The sequence below is a fragment of the Balaenoptera physalus genome (assembly GCF_965194825.1).
Source record: "Balaenoptera physalus genome assembly, chromosome: 7".
In the NCBI taxonomy this organism is placed as follows: domain Eukaryota; kingdom Metazoa; phylum Chordata; class Mammalia; order Artiodactyla; family Balaenopteridae; genus Balaenoptera; species Balaenoptera physalus.
The window spans coordinates 102261963-102280393 of NC_138886.1; the positions used below are offsets into that span (position 1 = coordinate 102261963).

General features: G+C 44.1%; 1 protein-coding gene across 2 annotated transcripts; it reads left to right on the top strand.

Annotated features, from left to right (window-relative positions):
- Window positions 1-609: 609 nt before the first annotated feature.
- NFIL3 (nuclear factor, interleukin 3 regulated) lies at window positions 610-15523 on the top strand. Of its 2 annotated transcripts, none has more exons than XM_082471327.1 (2): window positions 610-926; window positions 13655-15523. In XM_082471327.1, the coding sequence occupies exon 2, from the start codon at window positions 13834-13836 to the stop codon at window positions 15220-15222; it is 1389 nt and encodes a 462-aa protein (XP_082327453.1). In that variant the 5' UTR covers window positions 610-926; window positions 13655-13833; the 3' UTR covers window positions 15223-15523. The 2 variants fall into 2 exon arrangements, with proteins under 2 accessions (XP_082327453.1, XP_082327454.1); XM_082471328.1 differs by lacking the exon at window positions 610-926 and adding an exon at window positions 1812-2008.
- Window positions 15524-18431: the final 2908 nt, after the last annotated feature.

The window sequence follows — 18431 nt, forward strand, 5'->3', positions numbered from 1 at the left end:
ACTCTTTGGAATAAATGTCTAATAGAGGTGACTGACTCAAAAGCCATACAGAGATGTGCTTCTTGAATTGGTAAGCATCTGGAAAGGTGGATTTGGGAAAGACGCTAAAACTCATATTGCATGTCTACGTTTTCAGAGCCCTGTTGATAAATCTACACTTTATCAGATGAATTGTGAACATGGGTGTGTTCTGAACCACAACATTGTCCTTGGAGAACAGTTTGAAATGTGAAGCCGTCCAGAAACCTGATACGTGATAAGCATGTTTAAGCATCAGTCTTTGGGTACTTATAATTCTGTAATATGAGAATGGGGAAGATAGAAAAGAGACAAATTAGCAAGCATATTTTCTATTGATGATGTACTTCGGTGATGGTAACTGGGGGAGGGGGGTGTTCACTCTACTTTGGTGTTTAGTTCAAATTTTTCTTTTTTAAAAAAGTGTATTTTTATCATAGGAAAAAGAAGTGGAAAGTCATGGAAGGCATTCAGCCCAGCTCCCGCCTAGTCCAAGCAGAGCAGGAGGTCCTTCTGCACCTGCCACATTCTCTGTTTGGGCAAGTCTGTGCGTCACTGTCAGGAATATGGCTCCTTTAGCAAAGGCAGGCACTGCCGCTTTAGCTGTAAATGCGCCATGTGTGTGCCACGTGCCTTTACAGTCTTTAGCTCTATGATTTAAGTCGCCGCGAGGTGCCCTTTCTCCCATTTCTTTAGGTCTCTTACGTAGCCCGGGAATTTGGGGGAGAAGACAACCACATCCAGTTAGAGGGAGAAATGACAGACTTGCTCCTAGCTTCGAGATTAAGAAAAGAGATCCTGAGCGGCCGTCTCAAACCCCAGCAGCAAACGCCAGCGGGCGTACCAGCTGGGCGAACCCCGCGGACCCGCACCCCGGGCAGCCACTCTCGGCGTGGCCGAGGAACGAGGTGGGTGGGTGCCGATGGACCTCAGCCAGCTTGGTTTGCCAGTCGTCTTACGCAACAACTTTGCAGCCATCATCTTCGTCCTAATAGTGGAGGGGGCGGTGTTCGTGCGTTGCGCTTTCTCCCCTCCATCCGCCCCCTCTCTCCGGGCAGTCGCGCTCTCAGGGGAGACGCGCCGGGCTTTGTAATCTCTGCCTACGCAGCACCGCGGGGCTCGGAACGGCCGCCCGGCCCTCTCCCCTCTGCTGCTCGCCCCGGCTTCTGGCCGTTCGCCAGCGCCCCCGCCTCCCCTCTCGCCCACCCCAAGGAGGAGGGGTCCTCCCGGAGTGTGAGGGGAGGGGGAAGGCGGAGGTCCCTGCCACGCCCGGGCCGCGGCAGCCTGCGGCCCTCGGCCCGGCACTCGGTCGGCAACAGGTAGCTTGGCCGGCTGCGCGCTCGGGGAGACGAAACGCGCGCCTCTGCGAGTCAGCGAGGGTCGCTGGGCTCAGAGAGGCACCTCGGTGACCGAGAGGGCGAAGGAGGCGGTGAGGGGAGCGGGACAGTGAGGCGGGGGTCTCGGGCCCCTCCCCATGCTCGCTCCGGTCGAGACGGCCGCTCCGGCCGTTGCGCAACCCTGGAGCGGGGCGCAGGGCGCCGGGCGCTGGGCGTCCTGGCGCTCGGGCGGCGGCGGTGGCAGCGGCCGGGAAGGGACGCGGGCCGCCGGTGGCGCTGCCGGGAGGGGGAGTGGGTGGGGGCGGGACGAGGGCGGGGCCTCGGAGAGCCTGCCTCCGCTGGCCGCGGCCATTGGCGGCGGGCTGGGGGCGGGTGCGGGCTCGGCGATTGGGGCCGGGGCCGCCCGTCACGGCGGGCTGGCGGTCGGCGACGTAGCGCCGCGCTCGGAACTGACCTACTAACACACATCTCCCGGCGCGGCCACGGCGCCCGCGGACCCGGCGCGCCGCCCGCCTCCCGCGCCGCGCCCTCGCCTCCGCCTGCCGCCCCGGAGGCCCGGCCGGACCCTGATCCCCGAACGCCGCCGGCTTCGCTCACGGCCCCCGTTCTTTCTCCCCGCCACCCCAGCTCGCCGCCCTGAGAGCAGGAACACGGTAAGCGCTCCGCCCACCGCCGGCCCGGGCCCGGCGCCCCGCTCCCCGCCCGCTCCCGGGGCGCGCGGCCGGCTGGCGCGGGGCGCGGGCCAGGCTGTGCGCGGGGTTCGGCTGTGCGCGGGGCTGGCTGGCGGCTGCGAGTGTGCGCGGGGCATTCATTACATAAACTTTTGCTGCCTTGTCAGGAGGGGACTCGCCACCTTAAGGTGGCTGCTTTGATTGCAGCGCCCTCGCTCCGGCACGTAGTCCGGGCTGGCTTGCGCTCCCCCCGCTGCTGTTGCATAATGTCTCCTGATTTCAGGAAAATTGATGTTTTGATAGAGAAGAGCGCCGGGGAGGCTGAGCCGAGGCTGAGCCTTCTCGTGGGGAAGGGCAGCGCTCTTTCCTTTCTCGTCCCTTCTGCGGGGCTGGCGGCGCGGAGAGGAGGGGAGCTGAGTAATGGGGAAGAGTCTTGATTTTCTCGTTGAGAAAGAGCGTCGGTAGCGTGAATGGTGACGGCATTCGGAGAATGCCTGCGCTGCGTTTGTTTGTGTCCGGGGCTGAGTCTGCACAGACGTTTTCCACCCTGTTTGTCGTCAGCGTGTTTTACCAGCGCTCGGGGAGGTTGTGGGATTTGTACTTGCATACATTGCATAATCTGCCCACAGTGAAATATTGGCAAGGATTACGGGCTGATGTGGGAATGTGCGCGTACGTGTGCAATGATTTGGTAATTTTAGCGCCGCGTTGGATATTGGATCGTTACTTACCTGTATACTACGTCCCAAATAAAAAAGATGTATTTTTAAACACTCCTACAAAACATAAAAGGAAGAATTCCTCGGTTTGTATTCTGATCTTGGATACTACCCGAGCTCGTCCCTTAGGTGTTCTGAGCTATTATCTTTAAACCTGGGACGAACCATTGTGACGTTCACCTCCCCACCTTCCTAATTTTAATGCATCCCATTCGATCAGCCCTTTTTCTCACCTTATTGTCATTGCTTTTTCAGACACAAGACAGATCACATAATAGTTTCCTGGAAATGTTGTATTATGTAACGGACGAATTTGCTGGCAGTGAGCACAGGAAGAGGGAGCTAATTACGTGATTTTATAATCTTGCTACAAAGAAAGTAGGACGATCTCAGCCTTTAAAATGTCACTGTAACAGTTTTTTTTTTTTTTAAGGATATTTTAAACAGGAAAGTAGACAACTGGGTAAGCATTGAGTTTGCTCATGCAGCCGAATGTGTGTCTTTTGCCCTAAATGAAATGTGCGTTCTTCTAAATTTAGCCCTATCACATTTTAACAATTGTGGCCTCACAGCGCTATTTCTGGCGTTTTCTCCAGGGCTGTGTGCAAATACAAGTTCAAGGCCATTTGCTGTAGTTTTAACTCCACGCCTTCGGAGACCTTTGATAAGATTGTATTTTTAGGAAGGCATTTCGCAGAGCCCGGTGACTTGCTGGATGCCGACTCCCATTTATCTTTTTAAAGGACACTTTAGGAAAGTGCTGTTCCCTGAGAACAGCAGGGGATGGCCGAGTGTCATCTTCTGGTCTTGGCTTTTGTAAATAACAGCAGTGAATGGGGTCACAGTATTTGTTTCACATCGTATTTTTATTTTCTCCAGACCAGATATGATTTAGGGGAAACAGATATAGGTTAGTAGATTGTATTTTTTTGGTGGATATCCTAGTTTTATTCGTGTGAGGATTATATGACTATATAATGTACCCAGATTTTAAATTTCTCCCTGGACTCTTACGTAGTGTGTACGTGAGTATATGTATATGATGGTGTGTGTATGTCAGATTTGTTTTCCCCTAATGTAATATTAAAATAACTAAAAATCAGGGTTGTGGACGGTTTTTCGGTGGGAGGGGGGCAGAGGAGGGGACGTAGTACAGAGATTCACCTCTGGAACAAATTTATCACCCCAAGTAATTGAAGTCGCTTTCCAAGAAGCTAATATTGCTCCAGGCCCTGAATGTCAGACCCCGACCTACTTTGGAGCGCAGGCCGGGAGCCCCGGGCCTGCAGGGGGCCGCGTAGCGCCACCTTCCGATCGCGACCTCAGGGGTGCTCCCTTGCCACCCGGCCCGCCCCTGCCTCCTGCGGGCCCCTGGGGTCTGGGGGCGATGTGGGGGTGGCGGCCGCGGACCTCGGTTAGCAGCAGGGAGCGCCCTTGGGCGGCGCTTGGACGGGGGCTGCAAGGCGGCCTGTGCTGCTCCTCCTCGCCCCCTCCTCACATTCCTTTGTTCTGGCGCGGGGGTCCTGGCGGCGCCAAGGCCCCGCTGCGCCGCCCACCCGGCGGGGGCGGGTCCTGGGGAGGCGCGGGGTGGGGGGGGGGGCGCGGAGGGACCGCCCGGGATCCGAGAGTGCGATGCGCTCTGGGTTCGCTTGGGCAGGAGGAGGGAGAGGGAGGACGGGAGGGCAGCCGGAGCAGTGGGAGGGGAGCCAGGAGAGCGGGAGGGACAGGAGGGACCCAGGGCGAGGCCGCTCCGCAGCTCCAGGGGCCTGCCTTATTGCTTTTTGCGCGCTGAGCTTCTGAGCACCGCAGGAACCTTTGTTCGGGGAGGCTTCATTGTATGTCGGAGCCGAGGGCTTCTGATTCTCCTGAAGTGAAAAAGACCTAAGAAAACCTCCAGATGTCAACAGACCACAAAAATTGGGGGGAGGGGCGGTCCAGTATTGGTGGTGGTGACGAGGAGAACCCCATCTTGACGGTAGCCAGTCGAGTAGATGTATTTTTTTTTTTTTTGGAACCTTTATGTGGTCAAAGGCTAGAGTAGAGAGAACTCAAATCCCCCGAGTTCAAAATTTTAAAAAATCAAAACACTTGTGTGGATGCCGCTGTCCTGCTATATAAGACTATAGTACTTTCATCCTGGCAATAAGTCTTCTGAGGCTGTGCTCATGCAATAAATCGCAGTGAATTCAGAGCAGCGTCACAGATGTTCTCTGAAAGTGCATCAGCGCAGAGCTTGTTGAAAAGTTGGCTTCTGTGGGATCAAATCCTACACCCGATCCCTAATGGTTTCTCTCTTAAGTTTCAGGCCAGTCAGTAGTTAGGAAACAGTGAAGTGCTAAATAAGAACACAGGCTGTGGGCTCAGAAGAGCTGGGTCCCAGGCCCCAGCCTGTGATCTTGGGCACTGCCCTGATTTCCATAGGCCTCCAGGGTAAACTGAGGGAATAAAACCTGTTTAGCTGGGCAGTTGTGGGGAGCTCAGTAAATGCTTCCTGTATAAGTGACCAGGAACTATATATATATACACACACACACACATACATATATATACATATACATATTTTAATAAAGGTATTCACCTTCATTTTTCACTGCGTAAGTCTCTGTGCAATAAGGAATAAAGTTTGAACTAAGCCTATAGTTAATGATTCTTCTTGGGACTCCCGTGATAGTCCAGTGGTTAAGACTTCACCTTCCAATGCAGGGGGTGCAGGTTCCATCCCTGGCCAGGGAGCTAAGATCCCACATGCCTTGGGGCCAAAAAACCAAAACACAAAACAGAAGCAATATTGTAACAAATTCAATAAAGACTTTAAAAATGGTCCACATCAAAAAAATGTTTAAAAAAAAAAGATTCTTCTTGAAATACTGTACTTTTTTGTTCTAATAATGATTAATTTTTTTCTCAAAACTATTTGCCATTACGTTTGATGGTAATTTTAGTTTGAAGGGAATTCCTGACAGGATTGCAGAACCTCAGACTACCCAAGTCATTCATTGGGTTAATGTTTGGGGGAACTGTTTAAAGGAACAGGGAGAGGTGAGTTGATGGTAGCAGGAATGGTGTAAAAAGTGCCAAACAGCTGCCTTTTTTCAGTTCCCTTTACCTCTCTGTGATGGTTTTCCTGGTCCTGGATAATCTCTGCATCTAAAAATCTAATCTGAGATCAGAGGCTGGTTAGACCTCACAGATGAGCTATGTTGGGAGGGAGTGTGTGCAGCCTGTATGGTTAAAACGGTAGGACATGCCCCAACTGCTGATGGTTGGCCCTTTTGACTAACACAGAAGTAAATTTCGTTTGGTTTACCCTTACACTTGCAACATAGGGCAGTGCTTCACTAAGAATTACGAGAGGCAAAAATTAGGCCTAGAACTAATCATCATCATTGTTTCCTTGATGCTGCTCATTCTTCAGAAATGAGATGAAGAGCTAATATTTGCTAAACATGTACCCTGCCCGTGCCAGGCACTGTGTTGACTGTTCTATTATGGTCCCCATTTTAGACATGAGGAAGTGGAGGCCAAGAGAAATTGATTAGCAGCCCAGGCCAGGAGCCTGAAAAGGGGATTGGGGGTGGGGGGGGTGGGGTGACCCTCTGTCTCTGTCCCTTCCCTGAGTGTGAGTGCAAGCTCACTGGAGTTTTTGAAACAATTTCCTTTTCTGTGTTAAAGACTTATCTTTGCGAAGTGCAATTATAACATCACTATGATGCAACAAGCTGAAAATTAAAACCCTTTGTTCAGGCCCTTTCCCATGTTGAGCAATGTGCCTGACTCACCAGCTGAGTGGATATTTCTAGTTGACCTTGCTTTGGTCCATAGAGTCCGTTCTGAGACGTGAATGTGATTGCAGCATGGAATGGAAAAGGTGCAGTCATATTGCCGAGGCTTTATTTTTACCCTAGTAAAATCACACATACTTCATTATTTCCATTGTAATCCAGATGGCATTGATGCTGTTCAAAGTTGTTTATTTTTAATTTGTATTAAGGAATGAGAGCACACTTGGGATTCAGTTCAAAATATGACAGAAACAATGTAATTGAAGTTTCCTTTAATATTCATTTCTTGTTTTTGTAAGGTATGCCTGTATTTCACAGGGTTAACACATTGTTTGATATCCTGTTATTTTTCTAAATTATATTTGAGTTGATTTTTATCCAGATTGGACTTGTATAAGAATGTCGAAAGACATTGACCTTTGATCACAGACATTACATAAGAGTTTTCCAGTTTCAAAATGAGCTTGTATTGCCACCCCCCCCAATTATCTCTCAAATTTCATTACCAATACCTTTGTTGTAGTTAAAAAATTACTGTTTCTCATATGGTTTTAATTAGAGTATGCTAGCTTGTTTTTATGGTAAGAAAGTTTAGTAGGGATTTACTAGATGCCTTTCATAATAATCTGTGCTTTGAGGACTCATTTTCATTGGAAGCAGAATGATGTTTATAAGCCTTTTAGTTATCAGAACATGGTGTCTTTTATTAATTAATTTTCTAGGGATCTAAAGCTGGAGTTAAGTAGCCTTCAAATAAACACTAAAAATAAACATTTAAAATAATTTATTCTATTCATGAGGCACATAATAAATGACATTTGTAATCGTCTGCTCACTGGGAAGGAAAGTGAACAAGAAATTAAAAAGTCAAGCTGAGGAAAATTGGAATAATTCTTCAGTATAATTAGGGACATTCAAAACCTTGCCCTACCATACCATTTCCTCAACCAACTCTGCATGCACCCCATTTTTCCCATCATTATCCCATGTTGCATGTAGTCTGGTATTACTTACCTGTTGCAGAATTTCCTATAACTGGGTAACTTCATAATTACCCATGTCCCTTAAGATTTCAAATTAGTTGCTAGACTGATAAATTATCTTTTTGAAACTTTCAAGAAAACAAATGGTCCCCGTTTTGAAGTGAATGCAGAATTTTTCATAAGGCATTAGTATTTCATCACCCCCATTCTCCCAGTTCCCCTCCCTCAAGCCTTGAAGTTGTTTGGATGTGTTAGCATCTATGCATTTGCCCTGAGCAGTCTTCAGAATATTTTCATTGAGAGTTAGATTACAAACAGTAGCCTCTTTTTATAAAAGAACGTCAGGTCGGGGCTTCCCTGGTGGCGCAGTGGTTGAGAATCTGCCTGCCAGTGCAGGGGACACGGGTTCGAGCCCTGGTCTAGGAAGATCCCACATGCCGCGGAGCAACTAGGCCCGTGAGCCACAACTACTGAGCCTGCGCGTCTGGAGCCTGTGCTCCGCACGACAGTGAGAGGCCCGCGCGCCGCGATGAAGAGTGGCCCCCGCTTGCCGCAACTAGCGAAAGCCCTCGCACAGAAACGAAGACCCAACACAACCAAAAATAAGAATAAATAAATAAACAAATACATAAATAAATAAATAAATAAATAAATAAATAAATAAAATAATAATAATTTAAAAAGTCAGGTCATACTATTTCATATTTCAATCCCTTAAATTATATCAATGCTATAATAAAATGCAGTGTTGTCATCATATTTATTAAGTTTAAATCTAATTTTCAAGTAGTCCTTTGTTGAGGATGAAAGGGCAAGAAACTTGAAATATTTTCATTTATCATAAACTTGCTCTGGTTTTGACACATTCATTTGCAGAAGTACCCAAATAGAAAAAGTAGGCCAGTTTGTTGCTATGATAGGATAGATTTTGGCAAAGTGTGAAAGTCTGTTGATGTGTGTGTTCATAGCTTGATCAACTATACATTTCTCTCTGACTTCAGAGTCTGTGTTACTAGATGCAGAATTATATTATTAATGGGAGGCACTTGACTGGCACTTAAAGAGGTTTAACATAGTTTTCTTAATTTAAAAAGCATTTTATTTTTCAGCCTGATTAGAAAATCCTCATGCAACTTCAATGTTTCCTTAGTTTTTTCATCCCCCACTCCCCCCTAGATTTTATTTTCATACATGAAAAGGAGTAAAGCATTTTATTGAAACAATCATGTCATGGATTTTACCCACAGGAAGAAAATGTAGGTTAGCATTTGCTAGTATTACTAGTTTAAAGAGCTGTGAATTGATTCATTAACTTTATTTTTTCACTAAAATGGCACTTATCTCAAAAATGAGCAACTGCCTCTTAGTAGAGAGATGGTTTGTAGTTTAACATAAAAGAATTTTTTTCTTTAATGGTATCTATACTATACCTCTGAGGGTGTAAACAGTACCTTCAGAGAGTAGAGGGAAAATGAGGTAGTTCTATGAAAATATTTCCAAATCATTGGGCACATCAAATAGTATTTCATCTTGTATTGACAGAATGTTAAAATCAAAGTATGAAATAGAAGCAATTTGCAATCTCTTTAAAGAGATAATAACGAATTTTTCTCATAGATTTTAGCGTCTAAGCTATTAGTAAGATTTTAGATGCTTGAAACAAAATGTTTCTCCTCTTCTTGTTTTGTAACAAGTTTGAATTGTCCACCAAGATTTCTCTGAGAGATGTGCTGGCAGCCAGGGAAGATACAGGTCTGTCATTGTAAACATAAGTCATAAGGTCCCTCCTCAAAAAGAAATTTGGGCTAGAATTTGTGTTGTAAAGCTTTATTCTTTTAGAGAATGTTCTAAACCAAATTTAGCTTAATTAAAAACAATATTTAGGTCATCTGACTTAAATAGACTTCAAAATCTGGGTTTATGAAACATAACTCCTGCCTGTAGAAATAGTGTGATGTACTACGAAAAAGCATTAATTAGCAATGGTACATCCGAGTTAGGTGTGGGAAAATATGTCATTAGAATGTGATGACTCCTCCTCTTAAAATTTCTCCTTTTATTTTTGTTTTTGAGAAGCACCCATATTATCTAATGCGTGTAATGAAGCTGATCATGCTGAACACACCAGCATCATAGAATTGTCATTTAGTGTCAGTTACTCACCAGAAAGGAAACTAGTGGTGACTGATGTAACACAGCGTTAGTGGTGATCTGAAAACATGAGGCAGAGGTGAAATGACTGTTAAATTAATCATAAGGGAGAACACTGGAATCTGAAATAAAGTCATTAGTCAGTTGAGCATAAAAACTGATGTCTTTAGAAGGCATTGTAAACCACCTGTCCATTCACTTTAATTTAAATTTATTGTTGAAGGGTGCAAATAGATTCTTTGCCCTCAATATCTCTGCCCTCTAGTGCCGCGTGGTCTTGGGAAAGTCACTCAGTCTCTCTGTGTTTTAACTGCCCTCTCCCACCATGTTGAAAATGGATACATTTTGGTTGTGTACCAAAAAATCACAGGTGACAATGCTAATAGCTATAATTTTTTTCCTTCTAATTATTTCAGCATGTAGGTTTGCCCGGAGATTAAAATTTTAGCAGAGATATGAAAATTTAGAATGTTTTTTCAATTCATTAAATACTTGCAAGCTGTACAACAACTCTGTGGAAGCCGGAAAAAAGTTCCAGATGGTACCTTTGTTGTCTTAAAGAAGTTCTGGCAGCATCTAATAGTGCTTTACTGCCCCCAAAGTTCACTTAGTAAATGGGGATATATTACCCAGAAATGAGAGTAACACAGAAAGGAACTGTATGTAAATGAGATGCATTGCAGGGATACACACCAGAACAACCCTCTGGGAGTACAGGAATGGGTGCTGTTAGAGGAGTTGGACTGGGGTCAGGGCTGTCCTGGAATCTTAGCTGTGCCGCTTAACTAGCTGTGTGACCCTGGGCAAGTTGCTTAACTTCTCTGAGCCTTAGTTTTCTCATCTGAAAGTGGTTATTATGAGGGCAGTGAAGTAATGACAGGCCAGGCTCACAGTGCCTGTTGCATAGTCAGTGTTGAGTAAATGGCACCTGTTATAATTGTTTTTATTATCACCATACAAAGAAAAAAGCAGTGCGGCTAGAAACAATGTGATATGTGCACCAACCCCCCCATGTTGGCGGTGCTCCTAGCACACCCCTGGATGAGCGCTGTATTCACAAGCCTGTCTCCCACCAAAGATTAAGGGGTCCCTTGACTCTTGGGAGTTTGATTCTTCCTTCCCTCTTTATGTGCCCCCACTCTTGCTCAGTGCCAGGTATATAGTATGTGCTCCATATGTGTTGAATAAATCAAGTAATGAATAAGAGAAACTCTCTGTTACTAAGTTAAATATCTTTTTTAGAATTTATGTAATATCAGATTTAAAAGAATGTATCAACAAAGTGTTTTTGGCGCAAAGCTCTCTTACATAAGGTAAATGAGTGACTGTCAATCAGATGTTGAGCACCTAATAGGTTCAGTTTGTTGCTAGGATACAAATATATTAATTTGCACCCTGAACTAATTTGCAGTCTAGTTGGACATACAAAACAAACATGTAGAAGATACACATTGTACAAAATCAGCACCTCTCTCTACAGTTTCTCGCACTGCTGATAAACTCTTTTCAACACTGCAAGGTTATTTGATAAATAATATTACAGAAAATATCCTAATGTCGTTATGGGGTGATTTGCTGGTGGAATCATAGAGGCAGTTAATATGTGCAGATGTAGGAAGAATCCAGATTCTAGTACAAATAGTGAAATTCAAATGGAAGAAGATTAACTGAAAAGAAATGAGATTTTTCTGCAGGTTTTGAATGTACCAACAAAGTCGTAGAGATGACAAAGTGGACATACAGTACTTAGACACCCAGAAGAAATGGGTTAAGAGATTTTAGGACAAGTGGGATATTTTTGTTAAATGGAAGTAGTGTTATTTTCTCTATGCAGTGTGGCAAGGGCTGCCTGCCCGCCCTCACTCATACCGGACTCAGCGCGATTCTTTGGACCAGTAGATTGAAAGGAGTCCCAACTCACTCAATGTAGGTTTGAAATGATGAAACGATATGAAATGATGAAAGAATGAAAAGTTTAGGAAGAGTAACTAACACAGAATGGTGGGGCATTTCAAAAGCATAACTGTAAAAACTCATAGGTGAGGTGAAATGTAAAAGGAATGTAATTTTTTTTTCCAAGGAAGGGACAAATTAAAAAATGCATGGAAGAGAAAGAGTCTCAAGTGGAGAAAATACTCAGAATAATAGTGTGCAAGGAACTGCATAATGTTTTAAAAAACAGTAGTATCTGGGGATACAGTGGAGATTTAAAAACCATCTTGGAAAAGTTCAATGTAATTATCTTCCTGGAACTGGAATTTTTAGTCTGCTTCAACATTCATTTGATTTCAGGGGGGAAGACTTAACTGAATTAGGGAATACAAATTCTTGACAGGAGGGAAGAATCCATTCAGTATATTGAGGGAAAAGGGGTTTTCATAACAGAACAAGAAACCTAACTTGAAATATAGGAAGCAGTGTTGTTTACTAAGTGATAACTAGGAAGCTCCCCTTTCTACACCATCACGGCCTGCTGTGGCAGACTCATTGCCTTCATTTCCCATTAAAGCTATATTTTCAAAAACAAACGGAAGCTCGGTATTTGTAATCACAAGTTTTGCTAAGTTGCAACTCACTGTTTCTATTGGCTCAATTTGATGGACAGAAACATGGCATTAAACCTTATTCTTGATGATCCTGAAATTATTACATCATTCCTTCTATTTCTTCTGGAAAAGACACAGGAAGCTGGCAGTCTTTTCCAGCTGATAAAATTAAACGTCATTAGTCATTATAAAACTATGCACAAGAAAGAAAGAGAGACATAAAACAAAAACATTAAATCTTTTTTAATAGGGCAGGAAGAGTGCCATATACAGATAGTGCCGAATGAACAGTTGTCTTACCATATCTCCTTTATGAAAGTATTACCTACTGGAAAATTAAGCAGAGAAGCCCTGTCCAGGAAGACAGATCCAAAATGACCACGAGAAGATTGTTATTGGAACTTAATATGGATTTATTATCTCCTGTCAGGCCAAGTTCAGATTATAAATATGTCATCAGTGGAAAAGGAAGCTAGTTGATGGTTCTATTTTTGAGTTCTTATATTTTGTTTGAAACTAATTAGTAAAATGGAAAGAAATTCTTTCCATAATTACATTCTCTTGGTTTAAAATAATTTTAAGTTTCAAGAAGGCAATGTACTTTAAAAAAAAAAATCCCTTTGAATAATAAGCGTTTATTTTAGTCTGAAGCTACTTTATCAATGAAATCTATTATGACAGAATTGTCAGGACCAAAAAAAGCACTGTGGATGCTTCAATCTTAAGTGAATGATAAATCAATTTGAAGGAACCAGAAAAAAAAGAACATTTCTAACCTCATAGCACAAATGCGTCAAAAGAGATGGCTTTATTGAAAAGAGTCCTTTTCAGGTGTGCTGAGTCACTTGGCAGAATGACCGTGACATCAGCCATATAAGAGATTAAACAACTACAACTCAGTTGTTTGTGTGGCTTTTATTTTTATTTTTGTGGCAATAAAAATTTAGCTCCATTTATATTTGATTCCATGTAATTACAGAATTTGTTTACTGACATTAAAGGGATTTACTTGGAAAAGTTCCTTTTATGAGGTGAGCTTGTTTGCTTGGCAGTGATATAAGTGCTATCTAAAAGTATTCAGAAGCCCCACAAGATGCAAGTACTATTTAAAAACTTACCAACCAGAGGCGATCTGTCATTTCCTTCCTGTAATGTCCTATCCCCACATGCCCCACCCCACCATTTTTTCTCCTGAAACACAGTCTTCCTCTGTTTTTCCCTGGGGCAGATGTGTTTTCTTCTCTCACTGTCCTGGACCACAGGTCTCACTGTTGACTTGTCCTTTACAACTTTGCCGTATAGGTATTTGGGTACTTATTTTCTTTGCAAGATTGTAAACTCTTTGAAGGGCAGAAATATCAACCCTCAATGCTTCGTGTACTTTCTTGTACATAATTGGTAATAAATATTTACCAAATGGATAACTGTTTTTCTTCATGTATTGCAGGTAACCTAGAAGACCCCTACTCCGTTCAGTGAGAGGAGCCCAAGAGCTTTATCCTGGACGGTAGAACAAAAAGAAGAAGAATATTCATGGATTTTAAACCGCAGTTTTTAAAGCATTTGAGAATACTGAGGAAATAACTTCTTCTCCTGCACCGCATATATAGGTTAAGGTTGTTTCTGATGCAGCTGAGAAAAATGCAGAGCATCAAGAAGGAGCAGGCATCTCTTGATGCTGGTAGCAGCGTGGACAAGATGATGGTGCTTAATTCTGCCTTATCCGAAGTCTCCGAAGACTTGACGACAGGGGAAGAGCTCCTTCTCAATGAAGGAAGTGTGGGGAAAAGCAAATCTTCAGCATGTCGGAGGAAACGGGAATTCATTCCCGACGAGAAGAAGGATGCCATGTATTGGGAAAAGAGGCGGAAAAATAACGAAGCTGCCAAGAGGTCTCGGGAGAAGCGTCGACTGAATGACCTGGTTTTGGAGAACAAACTCATTGCACTGGGAGAAGAAAACGCCACTTTAAAAGCTGAACTGCTTTCCCTAAAATTAAAGTTTGGTTTAATTAGCTCGACAGCCTACGCCCAGGAGATTCAGAAACTCAGTAATTCTACAGCTGTGTATTTTCAAGACTACCAGACTTCCAAATCCACCGTGAGCGCCTTTGTGGATGAGCACGAGCCCTCGATGGTGGCCAGCAGTTGCATTTCTGTCATCAAGCACTCTCCACAGAGCTCTCTGTCTGATGTTTCGGAAGTGTCTTCGCTAGAACATTCGCAGGAGGGCCCTGGGCAGAGTGGCTGCAGAAGCCCAGAAAGCAAGTTCCAGGTCATCAAGCAAGAGCCGATGGAACTGGAGAGCTATGCCAGGGAGCCCAGAGATGACCCGGGCGCCTACCGAGCGGCCGTGTATCAGAACTATATGGGGAATTCTTTTCCTGGCTACTCACACTCTCCCCCTCTGCTGCAGGTCAACCGATCCTCCAGTAACTCTCCAAGGACATCAGAAACCGATGAAGGTGCAGTAGGAAAGTCATCCGATGGAGAAGACGAGCAGCAGGTTCCCAAGGGCCCAATCCACTCTCCCGTCGAACTTCAGCGTGTCCACGCCACAGTGGTTAAGGTTCCAGAAGTGAACTCCTCTGCCTTGCCACACAAGCTTCGGATTAAAGCCAAAGCCATGCAGATAAAAGTGGAAGCCTTCGATCACGAATTTGATGGCACGCAAAAACTTTCTTCGCCTGTTGACATGACGTCTAAGAGACATTTCGAACTTGAGAAGCATAATGCCCCCAATCTGGTACATTCTTCTCTCACTCCCTTTTCAGTGCAAGTGACTAACATTCAAGATTGGTCTCTCAAATCCGAACACTGGCATCAAAAAGAACTTAATGGCAAAACTCAGAATAGTTACAAAACTGGAGTGGTCGAAGTGAAAGACAATGGTTACAAAGTCTCTGACCCAGAGAATTTGTTTTTGAAGCAGGGGATAGCCAACTTGTCTGCAGAGGTGGTCTCACTTAAAAGACTTATAGCCACACACCAAATCTCTGCTTCGGACTCTGGGTAAAATTACTACTGAACAAGCTCTGGGCATTTAGAGATGTCATTTGCAATAGATAGTACATTTTGTATTAGGCTGAATTTTCACTGGACTTGTGATGTCATTTCACTGTAATGTTCACATGTTGACTGTTGGGTGTCTTTCTGTGCACAAATTATTATGAAGATTAGACTGTGTTATCACTCTGCCTTGTGTATAGTCAAATAGTCCATTGCAAAGGCTGTATATATTGAACATTATTTTTGTTGTTCTATTATAAAGTGTGTAAGTTACCAGTTTCAATAAAGGATTGGTGACAAACACAGAACTTCTGCTCCATTGCACTTAATTTTATGGGAAAGAAAGAGCAATTTAAGTTACAAAAGTAGATACTGTATTAAGATATTCTGCATTTTACTTATTTGGGGGAATTTTCTCCCATCTATAAGGGAAAACCAAAACATAAGTTCAACACATAATGTTTCTTTTTCTAGTTTGGCCCAGACTATGATAAGTTCGAAAACCTTCCAAAGAGGGAGAGTAGCGAAGAGGGGGTGGGGAATGCATTTTCTTGCATTTGAGACTAGTAATTTACTAAATTACTCCATGGCCATGGTACCTCCCCTATTAATTGCTAATGATAGCTATCGTGGTGAGTATGTTATATTTGGATGCCCTCTTCCTTAGTCATTTTGTCTTATAATTTCAAGGATCTAAGATGTAGCTTGGATGATGTTTAAGATGTTACTCCTTAAAAATAAAGAATGACATAAGCAATTCCAAACTCACTAGGAACCAAAGAAAAAGTCCAATTATACTGTGACACTTCTGTTTCACGATGTCAACTGAGGAAATGCTACCGCCTCGCCCTCCCACTCACATGGTTCCCCAAAATGATAGAAAATGTGTCTGAAGCCAAATAAATCTATAACTGTACTAAAAAAGTAAGAGATGGAAGCCTTGGAGCACCATAATTTCGTAGGAATTCCCAGAAAGATAGCTATCAGGTAGGCCTCGATAGGGAGGAAGCTGCAGCCAGGAAAACACAGAGGCCCACATGAGTCACTGGACACAAGCAGAGGGAGGGGAGCCTGAATGGTCAGCAGTGGGGCTGATGGGGAGGCTGCAACAGAAACAGCTGAATCTCCCGTCCACCAGCCCAGGACGAGGTGAGCAGGAGAAGGGACTGTGGTGGGGCAGATTCAGAGAGGCAGGCTGTGTCCCAGGGCCAACATGTAGAATACAGACCTGTGTGTCCCCTTGTAGCCCACCTACAGCACATCCCTCCTGTGTCCAGCAGTATCTCGTTATTCTTCTTATTTTATTATTGTGCCGACTTTATAAAGGAGAATACTAAGACTCTGAGAGGTTAACTTGCCAAAAACTCTCGCAGCGCCCATGGGACCAGTACGAGGCAGGCCAGCCAAGTATTGTCTGACACTGTAGCTTTTCCCCTGATATAATCAAGGGAGATGAGACCAGAGAGTTTCTCTAGCCTGCTGGAAAGAAGGGGGCAATCTAAGGAGGTGTCCAAGCTGTAAGTGCCTTTTCTCTGCAAATTAGTGAAAGTGCTATGTAAGCATCTACTCTTGTCTGGCATCATAGCTGTGTAATAACTCTTTTCCATCTTCAAGGGGCAAATATTCCCAAATAAAAACAGCTAACATCTGGGTAGGTCTAAAAAGTTATGCTTGATTTTTTTAAAAAATGATAGCTATTGAACTCATTTTTGAAAACTAGAAATTATCTCTCAAAAATGAGAATCATTGGCAGCACCCATTTGATTTTCTGTGTGTGTGTGTGTGCGCGTGTGCACGTTTTGAGGGGCAGGAACTGGGGCTTGTTTAGGAAGTAGTACAACCATTGGAGTGACATTGTACAGTGTCCACGAACTACTCGCACCAGAAAAATTTAAGAAAAACTTACCAAGGATGTGAAATTATGGGATACTCAAGATTCCAGTGAAGACAGAGAAATAAGAAACAATTTAGAATTATGAGCTATAGTTGAATTAGAAACGTGAACTAGGATGTCTTATGGGAAGGTAAGATAGTTTAAAGACTTTGGCAGCATTTTCTGCAGAGCTAGCTTACACTGATTCTAATGGATGTAAGGAAAAAACAAATTCAAGAACTAATGGAGATAAGTGGTAGCAGTCTTGGCAAAGGAGAACAGGTGACATTAGAAGGTGACAAAGAACATTACTTAAAAAGTCAGGAGGGCGTGCAGCTATCTCCACTGAGTCATCATGTTGGAGATTGCCAAGGCATCATTGCTGTTGTTGAGTATTGATAACGTTACTGGCAGACGAATAGAAGTACTTCATAAAGTAAACTAAATAAGCGAAGTAACCCAGACAGGTATCACTGCCATTTTTCATATCTCCATTTTGTCAGCCTTATCCACTTGAGAAGGAAAAGGTTACTTTGGGGAAAGTGCTTGAATAAAGTCCAAGGTTCTGGAGGTCAAGAATAAGGCCCTTTTGAAAGCACACAGGAACGAAATCCTGAAGATAGGAAAGGCGGGGAGAGGAGGTCGTTCAGTAACAATACACGGCAATTTAACAAAAGGGAAAGGAACAGCAGAAGCCTCAGAATGAATTACTCTTGAAGTGAGCAGATATTTCAATGTAACAAGTCTTTTAAAAAAGTTATTCTAACAGCTGTACCAGATTTCCCAGGAGAGAGAGAACTTTCTTCTTGAGAAAATAGCTTTGATGCACTACTGGGGTCACAAGGGAAGCCCTAAAAGCAATGGTGTCGGTAGGTGCTGGGCACCAGGAGGAAGAGATAGGTTGCTTTGCAGAGAAAGTGAAAGGAGATGGGGGTGGGGAGTGGTTTGCACTCCTCAGGGAGCTACTTTTGAAAGGATGGGGATAGAGAGAAAAGAGGAGGGAGGGAGGAGAGAGGAGGCCCAGGTAGGCCACTGATGAATATGTGTGTTAGAAAAAATGTTAGAAAAAACATTTCTAACGTTTCCTTCTCAAATTGTCAGTAAGTCCTACTAGGCTCTCAGATGCTTTTGTGAATGGATTTTTGTTTGTTTGCTGGACTTTGTATCTGGATTAGCATTCTGCAGAGTAAGGCAGCTCACCTGGGAGTAGGGGGATGGGGAAGGTTGATGCCCCCAGGAACCTGCAGAATCTAGAAGGGGACTTGGACCTTGACCACCCACGTAACTGAGGCTGGGAGACCACCTTATTGGGATCTCGGGGGTTATGGAGGCCCTGCTAATTA